General features: G+C 38.1%; 2 protein-coding genes across 2 annotated transcripts; both read left to right on the top strand.

Annotated features, from left to right (window-relative positions):
* The first annotated feature begins 2,783 nt into the window (after positions 1-2,783).
* On the top strand, positions 2,784-7,968 carry LOC113028359 (uncharacterized). The gene is made up of 6 exons (XM_080307498.1): positions 2,784-2,958; positions 3,048-3,410; positions 5,147-5,467; positions 5,591-5,848; positions 6,073-6,195; positions 6,385-7,968. Exons 1-6 carry the CDS (start codon positions 2,904-2,906, stop codon positions 6,627-6,629), a joined length of 1,365 nt encoding a protein of 454 aa, XP_080163624.1. The 5' UTR covers positions 2,784-2,903; the 3' UTR covers positions 6,630-7,968.
* An 8,141-nt stretch (positions 7,969-16,109) lies between these two features.
* Positions 16,110-20,721, top strand: LOC113028351 (uncharacterized). The gene is made up of 3 exons (XM_026178554.2): positions 16,110-19,000; positions 19,080-19,205; positions 19,416-20,721. Exon 1 carries the CDS (start codon positions 17,153-17,155, stop codon positions 17,654-17,656), a length of 504 nt encoding a protein of 167 aa, XP_026034339.2. The 5' UTR covers positions 16,110-17,152; the 3' UTR covers positions 17,657-19,000; positions 19,080-19,205; positions 19,416-20,721.
* The last annotated feature ends 1,951 nt before the right edge of the window (positions 20,722-22,672 follow it).

Below are 22,672 nucleotides of genomic sequence, written 5' to 3'. Positions count from 1 at the left end.
GTGCGTGCTTCAATCCACATACAAATCTGAAGCAATTTGGCCACATGTAAAAATATTTTACAAATGCATACATCCAAACCTGAATAAATACCAGGGGCAGATCTGCTTAAAGTACTTGAACTTAATACATTCTGGGTAGTGATTAGTATTCATTCAGGTTTGAGACATATTTCTCTCAATAGTTGCCATAATAGGGAACATTAAGTCATTTCTGTTACCTTGCCTGCAAATGCCTGTTTTGGGCTAACCAGTTCTCTTTTCAGTTCTCTTAGTTACTTCCTTTGTACTTCCACAGAAACCTTGCTAATCTAGGTGACCTTAGACTACCTCCACTGCTCCATTCAGTCCCAACTCAAGTAAGACTGTTAACCACCCACTGGCTTTTTAAAATTAATTAAATCGACCTTTCGGACGCCATTTAATCACTTTATTCCCCTCTAACAAAGCTCCCGTGTGTCAGTCTGCAGTGCTGCAGAGTTCCCCCATACACTCCCTTTAATCCAAACAGACATGACAAAATGCACAGTGGACTCCAACACTCATCTGACAATCCATCCATGATCTGACCTTTCCAGCCCAACTGCCTGATCACGTTACGCTCAAAAAGGAGGGTGAGCAAAGCAGTACACATTACTGACTGGTACCCCACACTAATGGGATTATCAGGTTGTGATGAGTCCCTCACTGAGAGGCTTGATGGGGATAATGTCTTGGAAGCCATCAGTGAAGGAAAAGAATCGCCCAGGCTGGAGATCTTGTACAATATCAAACCTTTGTATAACTATGCACGCACTGGCTTCCTGCAGAAATGAAATGGGATTTGGGATACAGTCAAGAAACTAAACATTTGAGTTCAGAACGCCATGCTTTGAGTTTTTGCGAGTTTATGATTTCTTGTGGTTTTGACGAGGGATTTGTTCTAACTCTGTGTTGGTTATGGTCTTCTGTTCATTCATATTCACCGATACTTTTTGGGTTTCTTTGTTTTTTGTTTCTTTAGTTTCGTGCTGAGTTTTGGATTATTTTGGGTTCAGTAGTTCCCTTTTGTGATTCCTTTCTGTTCCTCCAGTCTTTTCTCTGTGGTTTTGTCAGCATGACATCAATTGTAATGACATATACCAAACTTAATTTCCTTTATTGGGATTGTCCTCTTAACTACTCTGTTTACATTTTTTCAAACTGAAGAGTATGAAATGAATAAATTGTATATCTCATATCTCAATTCTATATCTTCTATGCTCAATATATTTTCAACTTCTTATTTGAGAAAACAGGACGTTTTGTCGACACGTGTGCATAAACATAGTTCTTACTTCCATTTTTAAGGCAGAGTAAGAGGAAGTATGTAAAACAATAGTCCTGCCATAACATTCGGACAGTTTCATTGCAACCCCCTCAGAGTTGAAGGTTCCAGCTTTGTTTTATAATGCAGAGAGTACTTATGCAGGGTTTGCTTTTCTCATAGATGTATTCAGTGCATTGATGGAGTTAGGGTATGTGAACCATGATTTCCTTAGATGATTTTTCACATTTCCAGTAGAGTGCTTATATATGACCTCTCTGCATTGAATCACATCTGTTATTAACCTCTGTCTCTCTTCCACAGCATGTCTTTTATCCTGTCTTCCTTCTCTCACCCCAACCGGTCGAAGCAGATGGCCGCCCCTCCCTGAGCCTGGTTCTGCCGGAGGTTTCTTCCTGTTAAAAGGGAGTTTTTCCTTCCCACTGTCGCCAAAGTACTTGCTCATAGGGGGGTCATGTAATTGTTGGGTTTTTCTCTGTATCTGTGAAGCGCCTTGAGGCGACTTTTGTTGTGATTTGGCGCTATATAAATAAAATTGAATTGAATTGAATTGAATATGTTGCTTACTTAGGCTTTGCTGATGTGTGCATCCATTGCAACATAAGTATATCATTTACATCCTATGTTTCTTGATCATGATTCTTCTTCTATGCATGTTCGCCATCACTCCTCGTGCTTACTGAGAGTAATCAAAAGTAAGTGAAAAATTGCAAAGCCTCCAGTGTGCAGAGTCTGCAGTGTTTAATTTAAATACATTCAGTGACATTCTGCTATTTACCACTGAAAACCTGTGTTATTACACATTCATTCTAAACACATTACGAGCCGTTTACGGAGAGAGATTTAAATTTGCATTGTTTTCATTTGTTTTCTTTATTCAAATACTGTAAGCGAGTTCTATTACTTTTGAGTCTGTCTGCTTTGATGGGTAAAAAAAAATATGTTTTTTGTTTTTGTCTAGAGGACATTGTTTCACAGTTTCATGTTGTGGTAGTGATTTGCATCCATTTAGTATTTACAGTTTACACTCTTTCTTTATTGTTTATTTCTCTTTCTTTCAAAAAGCAAACTTACGCAAACCTGCAAACATAAAATGATGTCTCTCCTGCACACATTGTAAAGACCATGAAACAACAAAGCTCTCCCCACAGAAACCTCTGGTCTATTTTGAATTACTTCCTGTTTTTTTTCTTAAAATTTATATATTAAGACCATATGTGAAGGCTTTATTGACACTTGAAAGTTTTACCCCAGTAAAGAGTATTGCCTAGATTGTCTATAGATTGTCCATAGATTGCATAGGTAATTCCCCCAAATTACACCAGTTGAGGGAAAAAGATTCATTAACATTTGAGGATATTTCTTGAGATCAGTTCATTACAGCACACAAGCAAAAGCCTGCCTCACTTCTCTCTATGTCACTTCTATTTGTGTGGGCAAGTAGAAGTGAGTCACTTTATTTCCTGCTCTTGTGAAAACACCCTGTCTGTATCATCTACTGTTTGTTGTCAGTTTGCCTGAGGTTGACAGGAGGTTCAGCATTTGTTAATATTTTTCTATTATCTTTATTCTTTTAAGATTAAATCCACAGTGTTGATATATGAAGAGGATGGAACAGTTTCTTATTGTTGTGTTATTAGCAGGAGGAACTCATGGTAAGATTGTCTTCATGAAAAACACCAAACATTCACATTTGTAGTGTGATTCTTATAAGCTCATGTTCTTTTGAATGCATCTTTTTCAGCTTTCTTTCCAGTTGATGAAACTACATGTGATCTCAATGCAAACAGATGTCCATGCTCTCCTCTTCTTAAAGGAACTGTGTATATCCAATGTGATGTGATGGCTAATGCTAATGGCCGTGATGTGAAGTGTTTGAAGGTGCTTCCCAGGGTGAACATAACTGTGTTTAATCTCAAGAAAGAAAAAATAATGATAGACAAGGAATTTAACAACAGACTACAGTTCATGAACGGGACACTCAAGATCACAAACGTGAAGAGGAATGATTCAGGTCAATACAGCATTGAGGTCTTTAATTCAAATGGAGTCCAAGAGAAAAACATTGTTTTCACCCTGGATGTTAAAGAAAATGGCAAAGTTGAAGGCAAGTTATATAACTTATTCTTTATTGCATAGTTTTGATGTTATTATAAAGATAATCAGACATGTAAACATTATGTGGCAGTAGAACTGTTAATCAGTATCCATCACTTGGGCAACAAAATGATAGAAGATGAAATGACAAAAAATAAGCATATGCACAGAGCAAATGTACAGTGAACAGAATAGAACAGAACATTTGCTGATATATTATTTGTCTATCTATTGATGTTTCCAGTTATTTTTGCAACATGTGGACCACTACTCATATTCATAAATTAATCATCTTTTATTTCCCAGTAACTACCACGTAAACTTAAAAGGCACACTGAAACTTTCCACTTGGTCATTGATTATTATTAGTTGCATTAAATTTAAACATTAAGGTTGGAAAAAGAAGCACTGTAGCAGATGATAAGAACACAAGTAAATCAGAAACCATTAAAAAGCAAAGAAGAAACAAAGCTGAAGTTCTCAATAACTGGGTTCACAAAATAGGGTTGGAAAGAATAACAGATGAGAACAATAATAAATTGGAAACCTTAAAAAAAGCAAAGCTCACTGAAAAAGACGTACTTGGAGTGTATCAACGTGGATTTCCTGACACCGAAATTGGGGTCAGTTAATAAAGTTTTCTACCCCAATGTAAACTGCGTAACGGTACCTCAGAAAACCACACAGGCATTATGATTGTTGTATTTTTAACCTAATTCTGCAGCCTCAAAACCAAGTGGCTCGTTTCACATTTGAAACTTCTATGTTGCAAACACATAGACTTAGTTTGTGTTTGAATAAAAGTCTAATCATCTTCACATACAGGCTAATATTTTTTTAACTGAACCAAACTGTTACTATTAAGCTGCACATAGCTGTAAAAGACAATGACGGTTTTAGTAAACTTTGAGTAGGGCGGTTCATTTAGCTCTGTATTCACCAGCTCTTTGTTTGCTTCAAGCACTAAAACCACTTGATTCATTTTAGGAAAAGATCCTGGTTTGGGCTACTGGAATACATTTTAAAAGTAACCTTCCCATCACTGCATGCTCAGTGCCCAAGTGCTGTGTCAGCTAATGTGATGTGTGTTGCACCTTTCCACTTACTTGCTTGCTTTTCTTTAAATATTGATGCCTCTTTCTGAGATCCTTTCAAAATGAATATGCAGTAAAAAACAGCTTTGAGAAATTAAATCATTAAATAATCTGTAAAAGGTCAAAATACAAAAGATTACAAGAGCTTTGCTTTTCTCAGTTTCCATTTTGGAAAAATCACTTAATAATGGATTAAAATAGCCTTATTTTACACCAGGTATTTTAAATGCTTGTAGAAAAGCATGGGCTTGGTGTCACATCCTCATTATCATCATGGTGTGACAGTAACTCAACATGCATATCAGCAGAACTCTGAAGCTACAGCAGCTAAATTAAATTTAGTCTTTTTTTTTTTTCATTTTCATTTGTGAGTTTCGATTTTCCAGTTAGAATTTCCAAATTTTCATTTTGAAAAAGATCAGCACAAGTAAAATAGAACCCTTGCTGTGTTTAAGTCATAAACCTGTGTAGTGCTCATCGGCATGAGCACTAAATATTTCTTCACATAGTGTGAAGTGAGACAGACAGTAGGCACAAAACATCGACGATTGTTTTAGGTAAACATTTGCAAAAGCTGCTGCAATCCTTCTGGTAGGGACTGAATACTCCAAAAGTTTACAGTTTTGCTTTTGTTTACTTTTTTTATTTGCAGGTTTGGAAACTTGCTGTGACATTAAACAGCATGGAGCTCAGTGTTATGGATCTTTAGGTGGAAATGTGGACATCCAACTGATGGACAATACCTCAAAGACATCAAAATACCAATTGATAAAAAATTCATTAAAAATACTAAATGTCAGAAATAATAAAGTTCTTCCTAATGCTGAAGGACAAAGATTTGTCTTTTCTCCCAGTAATGGAACATATAGGATTCCTAACATGAGCAGGAATGACAGTGGTAATTATACCCTTCAAACCTTTGATTCAGATGGAAGAGCATCAGGCGAGTGGACTTTACAGTTGTTTATTCAAGGTAATTCCTTTTAATTAATAGAAATGTAATATTGCTTTAGTAAGCTTTAGAATTTTCTGCTTTTGCTGTTTTTCATTAAAGGCCAACTTAAAGACTTAACTCATCTGTATGTGTTTCTCTCAGCTCCTGTGTCCTCTGTCCTGCTGGTCTTGGAGTGTCTGTCCCAGGGAGAGAGGAGGGCGTCCTGCTCCTCTGAGGGAGGGGACAGTCTTCAGTACAGCTGGACTCTGAATGGACGCACACTGACAGATGCTGAGCTCCTTTCTGTAAATAATGAGACTAACATTATTACCCTGAAACAGCACGTCGCAGGACATCTGGTCTGCTCAGTCAGGAACAACGTCAGTAATGTCTCCAAAGAGGAGAGGATATCTACCTGCGGTGAGTGAGAACGTGATGAAAAAAGGTTGATAATTAGTTTTTGTTGATTATTTGTACTTTCATAAATCCTCAGACTGTTTGAGGTACATTCAATTAAAATGAGCAATCAGTAAAACAGTGATATCACATCAGTAAATCAAGTGGTCAGCGGTAATGGTATATTAGTAAATTAGTAAAAACATGCATTTGTTTACTTGTTTGTTTTTTATGTCACTTTATTTCAGAAGCAGGTATTTTGCAAGTGATCGGTGGTGTTCTCTTAGCACTGCTAATTTTATTAGTTATTGGTATAGCAATCATCTTTGATCAGAGGAAAAAACAAAACTACAAACCTACAAAAGAAAAAGGTACAAAACCTCATTTTTACTTCACTCAGAAGTATCATATTTTTGCTAAGACTATGTTGATGCCGCTGTCATGTAAATTCAGAAATGGATAATAAAGGCATTGTGTTTGTGATTTTTAGTCAGAATCAGAAATGACAGTGAAAATCAGAAGTCAAACTAATGTTTTAATTTGATCTTACTACTCTGCAGACGAAGAGGATGACCAAGTGGAGCTCAGAGCAGCAGTGAATTTGCAGGCCGAGATTGAGCTGGAGTTCGATGTCGAGATTGAGAGTGAAGATGAAGATGAGGGTGAGGGCAAGGGTGAGGGTGAGGCAGAGGCAGAGAAAAAGGTGGAAGTGGAGTATGCCCAGGTCAAGTTTCCAAAGCAACCTCGACACACTCAACCAACAGGAGATAATTATTTATATGCAACAGTCCGTAAAATGAGGTGATTTAAATGGTCGGTGTCTTTATACAGACTGCACCACTGAAGGTCCACATGAGGAGGTGACATCAAGACACCTAAAGACACTTTTAATTATCAGGCAAATACACAAAGCTCAGCTGATTAAAACAGAGCATCAATGCATCCAGTTTTAGGTTCCTTCCGTGTTTAATTACAAGCAATATGTGCGTTGTCTGCATTTGCATTGTGTTAAAGCTCTGATAGAATTAAGGTCATGATTGTAGTCATCCTTTAAATGAAAATGATTAAAGTAAAAAGTGTGGTGAACATTTCTATGAATTTCTGTGCAGCAAAAACTTGAAACAGTGATAAAGCATCAATGTAAATAAGGCCCAGCAAAGGCTCTTTAGACTGCTGGCAAACTTCTATAGATATGCAACAGAAAGCATCATCTATTGTAGTATGACAGTATGGCATGGCAGCTGCACGGCACAGGACAGAAATGACATGGCCAGGGTAGTGAGAACAGCACAGGGCACTGTGGGAAATCTTCTCCCAGATCGGGACTCTGTGTATGCTTGCTGTGTCCAGAAGAAAACCAGCTGCTTTGGTGCAAATCCCACGCACTTGAGTAAATGACTGTTTGTCCGTCTGCCTTCTTGAAGGTGGTTTAGGACTAAGCAAGAAGCATTAGACTGAAGCACACTTTTTCCCCTAGAACAATGAACTCTATCACCCCCTATGCACGCACACACACACACACACACACACACACACACACACACACACACACACACACACACACACACACACACACACACACACACACACACACAGGACAACTGCACTTTGGAACATGTAACTACAATGCTACCGTATTTTCCTGTTCTGTATATTTATATATTATGTATCTTTCTGTGCTTTGTATACTAGTTGGTATTAAGCTGACCACATGCAATTCCGTTATGTGACTGCGTAATAAAGGAAACAACAAAGGATCTTTGACTCATTTAAATCTTTGAATCAGCCATTCAAAACAATGGACAATGCACAACAGAGCTGTAGGTGAAAGTTCAGGCAGGGTGGAGAGGGTGAAGATGAGTGTCAGGGTGATTTCTGAAAGAAGGATATTGGAGCTAGAATGAAAGGGACAGTTTCCAAGATGGTAGTAAGACCTCCTATGATGGATGGAGTGCTGATTTGGAGACAGAAACAAGAGACAAAGCTGGAGGTGGCAGAGTTGACAATATCAAGATTTACAGTTGAGTGTCCAGCATGCACAAGATTATAAGTAATTATATCAGTGGGGCAAGAAAAGTAGATTTAGAATGTAAAAAAGTAAACTGTGAATTTGTTTTAAGAATAAAGTGCTAACAAAAATGTTATCTGTGATGTGTGATGTACTTCTTGATCTGGTCCCTGAACATACCTGCAAAGGATGCAGCGTTTCCAGCTCAGAGTAACTCTTTATTACAAACTATGAACAATGCTTCTGATGTTGTCCACTCAACTCAACTGATGTAGGGCACCAGCTCCTTACTGTTAGCTTATCTTCTCTGCCACACACACCCTGGTCACAGCATACTCCTGTGTACTGTGAGACCAGGACGTTGCAAGTGTTGATCTTAAGCTTTAATCCACTATAAATAAATTCATGTAAATAAATTGTTGTGGGAACTTATGAAGATGTGTTTTCACTCAAGGAGTCAAGTTTGTAAAAGATTGATCTCCTAGCTGCAGGTAAATGTTTGGTCTCCCAAAGAGAAAATCTGACCGGCTCTAGTGATGTTTTCATTATTATTATTTTGGATCTGCTTGAATAAAATACTGCTTATAATGTGTTACCAAAATGAACATTATAAGTTCAAAAATATTGGCTGGTTCCATTTTATAAGCTATAGCTGTGAGTATGTGGAAACTAGTGTGTTTATTATCAACTGGTAAGGATTATTTCACAAATGGTAAATGGTAAATGGCCTGTATTTATATAGCGCTTTATCCAGTCATCCACCCATTCACACACACATTCACACACTGGTGATGGCAAGCTACATTGTAGCCACAGCCACCCTGGGGCGCACTGACAGAGGCGAGGCTGCCGGACACTGGCGCCACCGGGCCCTCTGACCACCACCAGTAGGCAACGGGTGAAGTGTCTTGCCCAAGGACACAACGACCGAGACTGTCCAAGCCGGGGCTCGAACCGGCAACCTTCCAATTACAAGGCGAACTCCCAACTCTTGAGCCACAATCGCCCACAAAATCAAAATATGTTTACTTGACAAGGATAACAAGTTGAAATCGCAGAAGGGAATATGCAGTTTTGATTCATCTGTGATTATAATGTCACATTACAAACTTCATCATTCATTAATGCATATATATATATATATATATATATATATATATGTGTGTGTGTGTGTGTGTGTGTGTGTGTGTGTGTGTGTGTGTGTGTGTGTGTGTGTGTGTGTGTGCGTTTGTGCGTTTGTATGTTCTGTTTACATCTCCTCCAAAACGTAAACCCTAATTTCTATGCTTAATATATTTTGGCCTGATTATTTGTAAAAAACTGGTATTTTTGCCAGATTGTCCCAGGGTAAAAACTGATGAGATACCCAGCTGTACACAAGTATGTTGCCTGACATGTGCATAGACATAGTTGTATAATTGTAACTTTTATTACCGCTTTCAGAATAGAAGATCCCATCCTTGCTCTGTAATACGGGAAGTACCCATGTAGGTTGTTTTTTTTCTCACGAATGAGTTTTTCTCAGTTCCAGTTAAGTGGTTGCATGTGTATTACTGCCTTAGCTTGGTCATCCATTCAAATGTAAGTAAGTTATATGCATCCTTCTTTTGTTGACGTTCACCATCACGTTTTATGTTTACTGTGTGTAACTGTACAGAGTCTGGAGTATTTAATTACACTACATTCATACAGACTGTCTGACATTTAACTCAATGTTTTGTGTTATTACATGCCTATTCTATTCTATTAGCACATTTCAAGTGATGTAAAGCTTAAAATATACATTTTAATTTCCTTTTATCAAAATAATATTTTTACAGTGTGCTTTGATGGATATCTGTGTTTTAATATTATCTGGACAGCATTGCTTCACAGATTCATGTTGGGGCAAAGATTTGCATCCTTTTAACAAGCTGCTTTTTACCTGGTTGTCTACATTTTATTCTTTATATATTGTTTATGTAACACTGATGAAGCGCTAATGAATTAATACAGGCTAGGTATTGAGTGAAATATTATTGTCCCATCCTTTCTGAATAAAAATGTCTCTTCAGCACACCCATGAAGCTTACTAAGCAGTATAGCTCTCCTCACAAGAACTTTTGTAATACTTATGAATGAACTTGTGATTTTAGCTTTTGTGTGTCGTTTTCAAAAGTATACATTATGTGAAGACCAATTCAGTGTTGTTTAAACTTAGTTATTGAAATAGTGGAGGAAAATGATTTGTTCACATGTGGTACATATTTCTTTCGGTTTGCTACAGCAGCCTGTATCATTATTCTGTGTGCTGGCAAGTAGAAGTGATAGTTTCTTTTCTGTTTTAGTGAAAACATCATGTGTTGTCACCGATTTACTTTTTCCTGTCAGTTTGGGTTTAGGTTTGTTGCAGATTTATATCTGGATTTGTTCATAATTTTCCAGTCAATAAATGAAGAGCATGGAGCAGTTTCTTATCATTGTTCTATTAGCAGGAGGAACACTCGGTAAGGTTTTCCTCATAAAGATGACAAACATATACATTTTTAGGATTAATAATTTAAACTTGTGTTTTTTCATGCTTTTTTTCCAGCTCTCGTTGCAGTTGATGAGACTACTTGTGACCTCAGGATGAACACAGGTCCATGCTCTCCTATTCTTGAAGGAACTGTGTATATCCAAGTGATGACTAATGCTAGTGGCCGTGAAATGAAGTGTTTGAAAGTGCTTCCCAGTGTGAACATAACTATGTTCAATCTGAAGAAAGAAAAAATAATGATAGACAAGGAATTTAACAACAGACTACAGTTTATAATCAAGAACGGGACACTCAAGATCACAAACATGAGGAGGAATGATTCAGGTCAATACAGCATTGAGGTCTTTAATTCAGATGGCGTTCAAGAGAAAAATATTCATTTCACCCTGGATGTTAAAGACAATGGAAAAGTTGAAGGCAAGTTATATATTTTGAAGTTATTATAAAGTTAATCAGAAATATAAGCATCTGTCACAACGGGACTGAAGGGACTCAAGCGCAGGCTCTGGGTCGTGAAAAATAAAGAGTGTTTATTTACAGAAACACCAGTTGAGCTATTTACAAAGTGAGGGAAAAGACAGATTCCGGGAATCCACACGAACAGGGAAAGACACTTGCACCAACACACGCTCCTAGGTCCACGCTCCTAGGTCCACACTCCATTCACGCTCCACGCCACATGCTCCTCTTCACTCTCCACCAATCCACAAGAAACACAAAGCTGGCTCCAATTCTCACACACTCAGTCACGCAGGTAACACGTGGACAGGTCCAGGGAAATCTATTCACAAAGATACGAGAAGATTACTACGGGAAGATCGCTAGAGATACGAGAATAAACAAGGCCGGGGTTAACACTGACAAGAGTTGGCAACGGTCCAGTGACGAGAAACACAGAGCTGACATCTTATATAGTTACTGGAACATTGTCGAGTGATGAGCCACAGGTGTGAGATTACGAACAGGTGCGTGGGCCAAGGGAGGGAGCCCACAGGTGAGCTCTCCCCAGGCAGTAGGAGGAAGGAGGGACAGTGAGGGAGGGAGAGAGAGAGCAGGAGCAAAAAATCTAAACAAAAACATGTGTAGTCACACTGAACCGACCGGTTAGAAACAGGGACCCTGACAGCATCATGCTGCAGTAAAACTGCAAAACAGTACCCATCACTTGTGCAACAAATGATAGAAGATCTACTGAAAAAACTACAAAGACAGATGCAAATGTTTCATGCTGCTTGATGTTTCCAAATTCTTGAAGAGAATGAATGGAAAATTTTGCAATATAGTATTTGTCTATCTATTGGTATTTCCAGTTATTTTCACCACACATGGGCTGGTATCCATTTTCATAATGTAATCTTTAACTTTAAACTGTAAAGGGACACTGAATTTTTAAACATGGTCACTGATTAGTGTTAGCTGCACTAAATTAGTACTTTAGGCAGTGAAGAAGAAGTATTATAGTAGAAAATTTGCCAGGAATGAAGGCAATCATTTCCATTTGAAGTGTGAATAATTTAAGCTCATGTTCTTTTGAATGCCTTTTTTCCAGCTCACGTTTCAGTTGATGAGACTACTTGTGACCTCAGGACGAACACATGCCCATGCTCTCCTATTCTTGAAGGAACTGTGTATATCCAAGTGATGACTGATGCTAGTGGCAGTGAAATGAAGTGTTTGAAGGTGCTTCCCAAGGGAAACATAACTGTGTTCAATATAAAGAAAGAAAAAATAACAACAGACAAGGAATTTAACAACAGACTACAGTTTATAATCAAGAACGGGACACTCAAGATCACAAACCTGAAGAGGAATGATTCAGGTCGATACAGCATTGAGGTCTTTAATTCAAATGGAGTTCAAGAGAAAAATATTCATTTCACCCTGGATGTTGAGGACAATGGCAACGTTGAAGGCAAGTTATATATTTTGAAGTTATTATAAAGTTAATCAGAAATATAAGCATCATGTTGCACTAAAACTGCAAAACCGTACAAATCACTTGTCCAACAAATGATAGAAGATCTGAGGAAAAAAACTACAAAGACAGATGCAAATGTTTCATGCTGCTCAATGTTTTCAAATTCTTGAAGAGAATGAATGAAAAATTTTGTGATATAGTATTTGTCTTTCTATTGGTATTTCCAGTTATTTTCACCACTCATGGTATCCATACTCATAATTTAATCTTTAACTTTAAAGGGACATTGGACTGTTAAACGTGGTCATTGATTAGTGTTAGCTGCACTAAATTAGTACTTTAAGCAGTGAAGAAGAAGTATTATAGTAGAAAATTTGCCAGGAACGGAGCCAATCATTTCCATTTGAAGTGTGAATAACTTAAGCTCACGTTCATTTGAATGCGTCTTCTCCAGCTCTCATTCCAGGCGATGAGACTACATGTGACCTCAGGACGAACACATGTCCATGCTCTCCTATTCTTGAAGGAACTGTGTATATCCAAGTGATGACTGATGCTAGTGGCCGTGAAATGAAGTGTTTGAAGGTGCTTCCGAGGGGGAACATAACTGTGTTCAATCTGAAGAAAGAAAAAATAACGACAGACAAGGAATTTAGCAACAGACTCACGTTTATAATCAAGAACGGGACACTCAAGATCACAAACGTGAAGAGGAATGATTCAGGTCGATACAGCATTGAGGTCTTTAATTCAAATGGAGTCCAAGAGAAAAACATTCATTTCACGCTGGATGTTAAAGACAATGGAAAAGTTGAAGGCAAGTTATGCAACTTACTCTTTATTGTATATTTATGAAATTGTTATAAAGTTAAACAGAACTATATAAGTATCATACGTTTTCAGTGTGTCTTTTTGATTGGTGTCTGACACTACCAGCTATGGTGGTGTGCTGAGGTTTAATCTACAGGGTGGGCCATTTATATGGATACACTGTAATAAAATGGGAATGGTTGGTGATATTAAAGTCCTGTTGTGGCACATTAGTATATGTGAGGGGGCAAACTCCTCAAGATGGGTAGTGACCATGGGGGCCATTTAGAAGTCGGCCATCTTGGATACAACTTTTGTTTTTTCAATAGGAAGAGGGCCATGTGACACATCAAACTTATTGGTAATGTCACAAGAAAAACAATGGTGTGCTTGGTTTCAACGTAACTTTATTCTTTCATGAGTTATTTACAAGTTTCTGACCACTCCTAAAATGTGTTCAATGTGCTGCCCATTGTGTTGGATTGTCAATGCAACCCTCTTCTCTCAGTCTTCACACACTGATAGCAACACTGCAGGAGAAATGCCAGCACAGGCATCCAGTATCCGTAGTTTCAGGTGCTGCACATCTCGTATCTTCACACCATAGACAATTGCCTTCAGATGACCCCAAAGATAAAAGTCTAAGGGGGTCAGATCAGGAGACCTCGGGGCCCATTCAACTGGCCCACGATGACCAATCCACTTTCCAGGAAACTGTTCATCTAGGAATGCTCGGACCTGGCACCCATAATGTGGTGGTGCACCATCTTGCTGGAAAAACTCAGGGAACGTGCCAGCTTCAGTGCATAAAGAGGGAAACACATCATCATGTAGCAATTTCAAATATCCAGTGGCCTTGAGGTTTCCATTGATGAAGAATGGACCCACTATGGACAAACCATCACTTTTGTTGTTCCAACAGTCTTGGAGGGATCCGTCCAATGTGGGTTAGTGTCAGACCAATAGCGGTGGTTTTGTTTGTTAACTTCACCATTCACATAAAAGTTTGCCTCATCACTGAACAAAATTTTCTGTGTGAACTGAGGGTCCTGTTCCAATTTTTGTTTTGCCCATTCTGCAAATTCTGTGCGCCGATCTGGGTCATCCTCGTTGACGCGCTGCAGTAGCTGGAGTTTGTAAGGGTGCCATTTGTGAGTAGCTAAAATCCGCCGAAGGGATGTTCGACTAATGCCACTCTCCAGTGACATGCAGCGAGTGCTACGCTGTGGGCTCTTGCTGAATGAAGCTAGGACAGCCACTGATGTTTCTTCATTAGTGACAATTTTCTTGCGTCCACATTTTGGCAAATCCAACACTGAACAAGTTTCACGAAACTTAGCAAGCAGTTTGCTGACTGTAGCATGGGAGATGGGTGGTTTCGTAGGGTGTCTTGCATTGAAATCTGCTGCAATGACCCGGTTACTGCGTTCACCAGATATCAACACAATTTCGATCCGCTCCTCACGTGTTAACCTCTTTGACATGTCAATGGCTGTGAACAAAGAGAAACATGAAAGAATAAAGTTACGTTGAAACCAAGCACACCATTGTTTTTCTTGTGACATTACCAATAAGTTTGATGTGTCACATGGCCCTATTCCTATTGAAAAAACAAAAGTTGTATCCAAGATGGCCGACTTCTAAATGGCCCCCATGGTCACCACCCATCTTGAGGAGTTTGCCCCCTCACATATACTAATGTGCCACAGATAGGACTTTAATATCACCAACCATTCCCATGTTATTACAGTGTATCCATATAAATGGCACACCGTGTATATAAGAACAATAAACTTTATTTACATGGCACATTTATTAACATTTATTAAGGTTATTCACAGAAAGGGTTGGAAAGAATAACAGATAAGCACAATAATAAATCAGAAACCATAAAAAAGCAAAGCTCAGTGAAGAAACCAACTTGGAGTGTATCAATCTGGATTTCCTGACAACTGAAATGGTTAATCAAGTATTGAGCCACAATGTTAACTGTGCAATGGTAGCTGAAAAAGTGCCAGATGCATTATTTTTTGCACTTGTAACCTGATGCTTCAGCCTTATAAAAAAGTGTCTGTTTCATATTGTGTTACAAACTCAGTGACATCATTTTTGATGGGCACCTTTGTAATTCCAAAAAATGTAGGTAATGCTTTATAGTAAATTGGTTAATAAATAGTAAATTCATAGATAAGTAATATATTAAAAGAGCTTGCATTTGCACAGTCACCTTCCTTTGGGAAAACAACTGAACAACCTCTATTAAACCATTAAAATGTAGTTCACAGATGAAATGTAAAAACTTGTTCTGACTTGTAGAAAAACACTGGGAACCTGCTACATTTAAAATGGCTTAAAAAAGTACTAGCTTTGAAATGTACTCAAAGTAAGAAAGTAACACCAACTCCTTGAAGAACATTCAAAACTTTAACTTGTGAAGCTAGAACTAAACAAACAAAAAACCTAAAACACAGGGAATACATCAAAACAGCTTGGAATAACCAAGGAAACACAAAGACACAAGGAAGGATAAGCAAACGCACTGAAAACGGATGTAATATATACATGAGGGTGATTAGGGAAGAAGAAACACATGGGAAGCAAAACCAAATGCACTGATCTCGGGACGAACAACTGTCAAAATGAAACAGGAAGTACACAAACACGTGACACAGAAACCTGGAGAAGAGCGGGGGAAGAAACAAGGAGACAGATAAGACCATAGGCTCACACAAGCGACACAGGAGTGTGACAAAGACACAAGAGGAGCCTCACTAAACAAGAACACAAGACTAAAGCTGTATAAACTTGAACTTAAATCATCATTATAATACAAAGACCTAATAAATCTGATTTAAAAACATGAGGACTTGCATGTAAACTTCTAATTTCCAGTTGATCAAATACAGTTAGAGCTTTTTTAGACTTAGAGCTTTTTATTGTCATTGTGCAGTTTCTTGCACAGCGAAATTGGGTAAATACCACTGAGCAGTCCTTGACTTTATATCTAACATCTCTTCTTCCTCTGCCACTTGAACCCTTGACTGTGGCACACCGTTTTTCCTCTTTGATCTCTTTTTATGCGACATCCCCTGGTGATTAACACACAAACAGGATTGTATTCCATGCGTTACTGCTTAGGCACAAATCGGTTTGATGTTTGAACGCATGTACTGATGAGAAATAATAACTCCTCTCAAATATGTTAAACCAATAATAAAAAGCCTGTGTTGAAAATGTAAGGAGTAGAACAAAATTTTTTAAAAACTATTCAAGTAAAGCACAGATACCTGAGAATTCTACTTTAGTACAATAACAAAGTACAAATACTTTCCAACTCTGTATAGTATCAAATAGGGCTGCTCAATTAATCGAATTTTAATCACGATTACGATCTGGAATTTCAACGATCATTAAAAATGACTGAGCCGATTATTAGCCCCTCCCTCATTTATTCGCGACACCTTAAAGGCCGGTCCGGGAAAATATTGTCGGGCATAAACCGTCCGTGGCGCAAAAAAGGTTGGAGACCGCTGATTAAGAGGACCCGAGGGAAGCTCGGAAAGCTAAGCAGAAGTTATTTGGAGAGTGACTGCCGCTGGTTGAAAAGAGAGTTTAAAAAAAAAAAAACTTCAGTGGTGTTGCACACTATTTTATATTATTTTTTTAAAGTCATTGTTAACCCTTTAAAGCCGGTCAGAGGAGCACGCTCCGTTTTGCGTAACTATTTTTAAATCCCTGTAGAACCTGGACCGTGTAAGCTAGCGCAATAATTTGTTTTGCATATGAAACCGGAGGAGTTGTACTTACATCTGATGCCATCAGCTTGTCCTCGGTCACGGTTTCCTTCCACATATAGCTTTGCAAAAATTGCATAAAAAGCGCTTGCAGGAACAAAAACATAATATTCCAGAAACACGCTTTGCCGATCCATCAGCTGTTCGTAACACTTCCCAAGACTTTGTGGACTGGTGCCAGCTGAACTACCTCCAGATCAACGCCAGTAAAACCAAGGAACTGGTGGTAGACTTCCGCAGGCACAAGCATTCTCCACTGCAACCACTGAACATCCAAGGTATGGACATTGAGGCTGTGGACAGCTACAGGTACCTTGGTGTTCATCTGAACAACAGACTGGACTGGACTCATAACTCAGACGCCCTCTACAGGAAAGGGCAGAGCAGGCTGTACCTGCTGCGGAGACTCAGGTCGTTTGGAGTGGAGGGCCCATTCCTGAAGAAATTCTATGACTCTGTTGTGGCTTCTGCTATCTTTTATGGCGTGGTCTGCTGGGGCGGCAGCATCTCTGCTGGGGACAGGAAGAGACTGAACAGGGTGATCCGAAGGGCCAGCTCTGTTCTAGGATGCCCTCTGGACCCAGTGGAGGTGGTGAGTGACAGGAGAACGGCGGCTAAGCTGTCATCCCTGATGGACAACATCTCCCACCCCATGCAGCAGACTGTGACAGCACTGAGCAGCTCCTTCAGTGGGAGACTGCGGCACCCACGGTGTGGGACGGAGAGATTTCGCAGGTCTTTCCTCCCCACTGCTGTCAGACTCCATAATAAAGACTTTAACTGATCAAGCACACACATCCATACATATGCAATAATACTAAGTGCAATAATCCTTTCTGTCATCGTTGTATTTTTACTCAGTTGTATATAGTATTTGTATTTGTATTCTATTTTTATCTTATTGTATATTTATTTTATTTTATTCTACTGTATATAGTATTTTATTTTATTCTATTCTGTACAGTTGTGTACTGTATTTATTCTTATTGTATTCTAATTTTTGCCTCATAACTTTTGCACTGTCCACTTCCTGCTGTGACAAAACAAATTTCCCACGTGTGGGACTAATAAAGGTTATCTTATCTTATCTTATCTTCCCACAGTGAAATGATGCACATGCTGTTTTCTTTGCAAATTTGCATCATAGGATTGTTTTTTGTTTTTCCTGCAGTATATAAAAACTGTATCTCCAAAATAAAACTATGAAGACACTCAAAATAAATTTCCTGTTGTTGTAAACTATTTTTTGCAACTTTATTGTATTTAAAGTTTTGAGGGATAAGCCTCTTAAATTTCTCCAAGTAGAAATATATGTAAACAAAACAAAAGCGATTTTCAATTTTTTTTGTAGTTTATTGCACTTTTTTGCAATTTATGTAATTACTATGGACTTAATGCATACATATTATTAAAATATGGGCTATAACAGTTGTATTGATGTATAGCAACTTGAAATGCTCCCACAAATGGCACTACAGCATGTAAAAAAAATAATATAAGCTCTGGTGGACTTGGTTCTATAGTAGGTCTTAAAGGGTTAAATAAATATCGTCAAATAATCGTGATCTCAATTTCAGTGAAAATAATCGTGATTATCATTTTTGCCATAATCGAGCAGCCCTAGTATCAAACAGGAGTGACAGTGATAATTATACTCTTCAAGCCTTTGATTCAGATGGAAGAAAATCAGACGAGCGTATTTTACAGTTGTTTATTCAAGGTATTTTTTCTGTTCTGTTGGCAAACTAAATAATATATCACAAAATATCAAATACATGTATTTTGTTCTTTCCTTGTTTCTTTTTAGAGACTATAGAAAAAGACAGAGATTCTGATTTAAAATCTAAACTCATCTGTGTGTTTCTCTCAGCTCCTGTGTCCTCTGTCCTGCTGGTTTCTGAGTGTCTGTCCCAGGGAGAGAGGAGGGTGTCCTGCTCCTCTGAGGGAGGGGACAGTCCTCAGTACAGCTGGACTCTGGATGGACGCACACTGACAGATGCTGAGCTCCTTTATGGAAATAATAAGACAAACATCATCACTCTGAAACAGCACGTCTCGGGAAATCTGGTCTGCTCAGTCAAGAACAATGTCAGTAATGTCTCCAAAGAAGAGAGGATATCTACCTGTGGTGAGTGAGAACAATACTGATAAAAGCTGATTCTTAGTGTAATTTTTTTTTTTAAAGTTATCTCTTTATCTGCTCATAGGCTTTGTTTTCATCAGCTGCTCATTATTTAATGGGACACAGATGTCAGGGTGGGTGCATAAGTCCAGTAATACCCTTTGTCCCGAACCAACAGGAGACCCTTCCACGGCCACACAAACTGCAGTGGGTAAGGAGAATAACATAGTGTCAAATAATCCTCTTTGATTAAACTGCCATCAATAATGACCCAAGGTATTATTAAAGAGGGAAGATTAACTCTGATGAAGGGGATTAATTCATGTTTTTTTTCCCTTTGTCTTATAAAGTATGCAAAATTCTACAATGACTCTTCTTTCACCGCTCTAACTTGTCATAAACATTTTGTTTTTCTGCACAGGTGCTTCCTGGTTCATGTTTGGTTTGAAAGCCGCTGTGGTAATTATATCATTAAGTGGAATTTCGCTCTATTTTGCTTGGAAGAAAAAAACAATATTGGAGGGCCCTGCTGTCCCACAAAGGATGGAATATCCAGATAACTCTGTTTTGATGATTGCATTGAGTTCTCACTCCAACACATAGTGTCACTTTTCACCTGTTGTACATTTCTCATGTGTCCTCATAGGCTTGTAAATAAGCATTAGTGGGGGTTTTTTCATTCCACATTTTATTGACAGCTTAGTATATTTTTAGTATATGTCAATATGTTTTTTGTGTTTTTATTATTCAAGAACAGCAATCCAGCAAAATATAATCGAAGTGGAAAATCAGAGAAAGATCTTTGTCTCCTTCTTTCATGTATTATTTATTTTGCAATTGCATTTCATCTGTCTACTTGAAATATATTCCAAAAAGACATTAAGCACATATGTTAGTATTTTTTTATCATGGTGGCTGTGTGGGTGCCAGAGGTTGGACACAAGACTTAGGCTACGTTCACACTGCAGGCGAAAGCGCATTAAATCCGACTTTCTTGACCCTATGCGACCCATATACGATCATGGTATGACAGTGTGGACAGCACAAATCCGATATTTTCAAATCCCACCTATGTCACTTTCGTATGTGGTACTGAGTCCGATACATATCTGATGTTTTAGAAAGCGACTGCTGTTTGGATGGTCATGTTCATGGTCATGATCATTCAATCCATCTTTTACGTCACTTACACAAGACAGACACCAATTATCAGCAAAGACAAACGAGAAAGCATGGCGGCGGAAACTGGAGACGGAGGGAGTCAATGGACAGAAACTGAGGTTTTGGACTTGATTACCATAGGGAGACAATTCTTTTCCGGGCTGTGTTCGAGTGCATTGCCAAAGAAATGGCTGAACGAGGGAAAAGGCGAACGTGGCTACAGTGTCAGAGGAAAGTGAAGAGCCTTTGCTTTCTAAATGGTATTCTTTTTAGGATTGGGAAACATCCGACTGGGTTATGGGATTGGTGTAATGCTATGGAGACGGTTGAACATGTGTTTATTAATTGCAGGAAGTATGTAAGTCAAAGGAGAGTGCTGAGGTTTGAGATGAATGGTGGAATGGAACATTTTTTGTTTTTTGTGTTTTTTTTGTTTTTTAGGAAGAGGCTCCAATGATTTTTAAGTGAAGTGAGAGTAAAAGCCAGGAGATGGCAGTAGTGCAACATCTTTGGATGCAAGCTGCCGTTAAAACCGACAGAAGAAGAAGAAGAAGAAGAAGGAAAATTAAACAGGGACTAACAGACACACACATGTGTGGGGATAAACAGAATGAATATTAAAAGTACACACTAGAAAAATACTAAACTATAAAGAAGTAACACTTAAGTCATAAATTAACAGAAAGAATCATTAGTCCAAAACCAACTTTAAACGCTGGGTAAGAGACACAAGGACCATTACAGTTTTTGTTGTTTTTTAAATTAAATTTAATAATTGATGGATAATTGCTTAATTTAAATCAATAATAATAATAATAATAATAATAATAATAACAATAATAATAATTATTAGTCTACATAAAAGTGTTTCCCATCAGTGTTAAATTGATTAATATTTTTGCTGTATACGGCTGAGCTAATTTTAAATACTTTATTATGTGTTTAATGTGAAGCTTCATATTTTGTGTTTGTAGTGGCAGTTGTTTATTAGCTCAGAAACACAGGCCTATATCTTGATTTTTCAAAAAAAAAAAAAGCTTGTTTACTTCCTGATGCTACCTGTATTTCCATATGAAGTGCAGGTCAGAACTGATCTCAGAACAGGGAAAGCAGAGCCACTGGAAGCCTATGTGGCAAGCTTCTAGCAGATCTACCATCAGTTTACAGACCAAAAGTTTATCTACAAAGTACATGCGCAAACGACCAGGAACACGTTACTGACCTCTCAGTTTGCCCAGCTCCAGTTATCATTCACAGTAACCAGATTGCGCTACACTTTGCTATGAGATGAAATAAGCACAGCTTTGACAGATGACTGTAGCCACAAGGTGGCAGTAATGTCAAGGATAGATGCACTTATTAACTGACGGGCGAGGAGCTTTATGGCAGTGCTTTCTGATATCAAAGTAGCTTTAAATTGCTTTGCTTTTCCTGACAGAATACTACTGATAAAATATGAATTTATTAATTATCTGCTAACAAAAATATTATTTGTGGTTATTTTTGGCCTGTTTCTATCAATATTTCAAGCAATCTTTGACAGCATTTTATTTCCTGTTCAGTTAACTGTCTTTGTACTGTGTCATCAGCTTATCCTGTTAAGCTTTGCTGACATTTCAACTGTGGGCTGTTTCATTGAACAAAAACCTATCATCAGTATGCAGAGGTGTGAGGTCTCCCTCTACTGGTTTACCAAGGGGTTACTGTTGTTTATACATAATGTCTGTACTCAGTAAAACTCTTTGTTAATAACGTGCCAGTAGTTGAAATAAATGATACCTATAGAAGAAAAGCTATGTAAGACTGAAATTCAAAGCATAATATGTCTTCAAACCATAGACAACCAGTGTTGGGTGAAGGAATTGAGCCAGAAGAGAGCGAGTGAGTTGAGCTCTGCAACAGAAAAGTTACAAAGCAAAGGCATGGGTGTTAGACAAGTGTGAAATAACACCACAGTGTGAATGTATGTATTTGATCACTTTGCATGTATATTTCTCCTTTCTGCTAAGAAGGTGTGAAGAGTTTCCTTTGCCATTTCATAAGGTTGTGAATTATAAACATTAAATCAGCAATTTCACAAACTAAAAATCTCAAAAACATTATTTTAAATTTTTTAAATTTTTCAGGAAACTCAACATTAATCACTATCAATAGAATTTATGACATGACTACAAAATCAAGAGTTGTTCTTTTTGTTGTCAGGACACATGAAAACGTATTTTTACTATTAAGCCAAAGTGCTACAAGATCGAGTTGTAGTTGTAGCTGAAGATGTTCATTCTCTCAAGGGAGAACTGACTGGATCCTCTGACATTTTGATATACAGCTGTGAGATTGCGCAAGTCAGTGTGTTTACTGTCACTACTTAAGTTGTTGCATGTTCTTTCTCAATGTGAAGATCGTTCTAAACTACAGATAGAGTGTGAAAGTATACTATGGTGAAGGGTCAGAATATAAGCAAGAAGAAACATACAGAGGCTCTTCGTGGTAAAAGCTGCATCTGAGCTTGTCGTGTGT

This window comes from Astatotilapia calliptera, chromosome 2, assembly GCF_964374335.1.
Source record: "Astatotilapia calliptera chromosome 2, fAstCal68.1, whole genome shotgun sequence".
Taxonomy (NCBI): domain Eukaryota; kingdom Metazoa; phylum Chordata; class Actinopteri; order Cichliformes; family Cichlidae; genus Astatotilapia; species Astatotilapia calliptera.
The sequence above is the reverse complement of the archived record's forward strand: the minus strand, read 5'-3'. Positions and strand labels throughout refer to the sequence as shown.

Coding starts and splice junctions, on each gene's coding strand:
- LOC113028359 (XM_080307498.1), top strand. CDS start 2,904: ATGAAGAGGATGGAACAGTTTCTTATTGTTGTGTTATTAGCAGGAGGA. Junction 5,468..5,590: donor TTTACAGTTGTTTATTCAAG/GTAATTCCTTTT, acceptor TGTTTCTCTCAG/CTCCTGTGTCCTCTGTCCTG. Junction 5,849..6,072: donor GGAGAGGATATCTACCTGCG/GTGAGTGAGAAC, acceptor ACTTTATTTCAG/AAGCAGGTATTTTGCAAGTG.
- LOC113028351 (XM_026178554.2), top strand. CDS start 17,153: ATGGACATTGAGGCTGTGGACAGCTACAGGTACCTTGGTGTTCATCTG.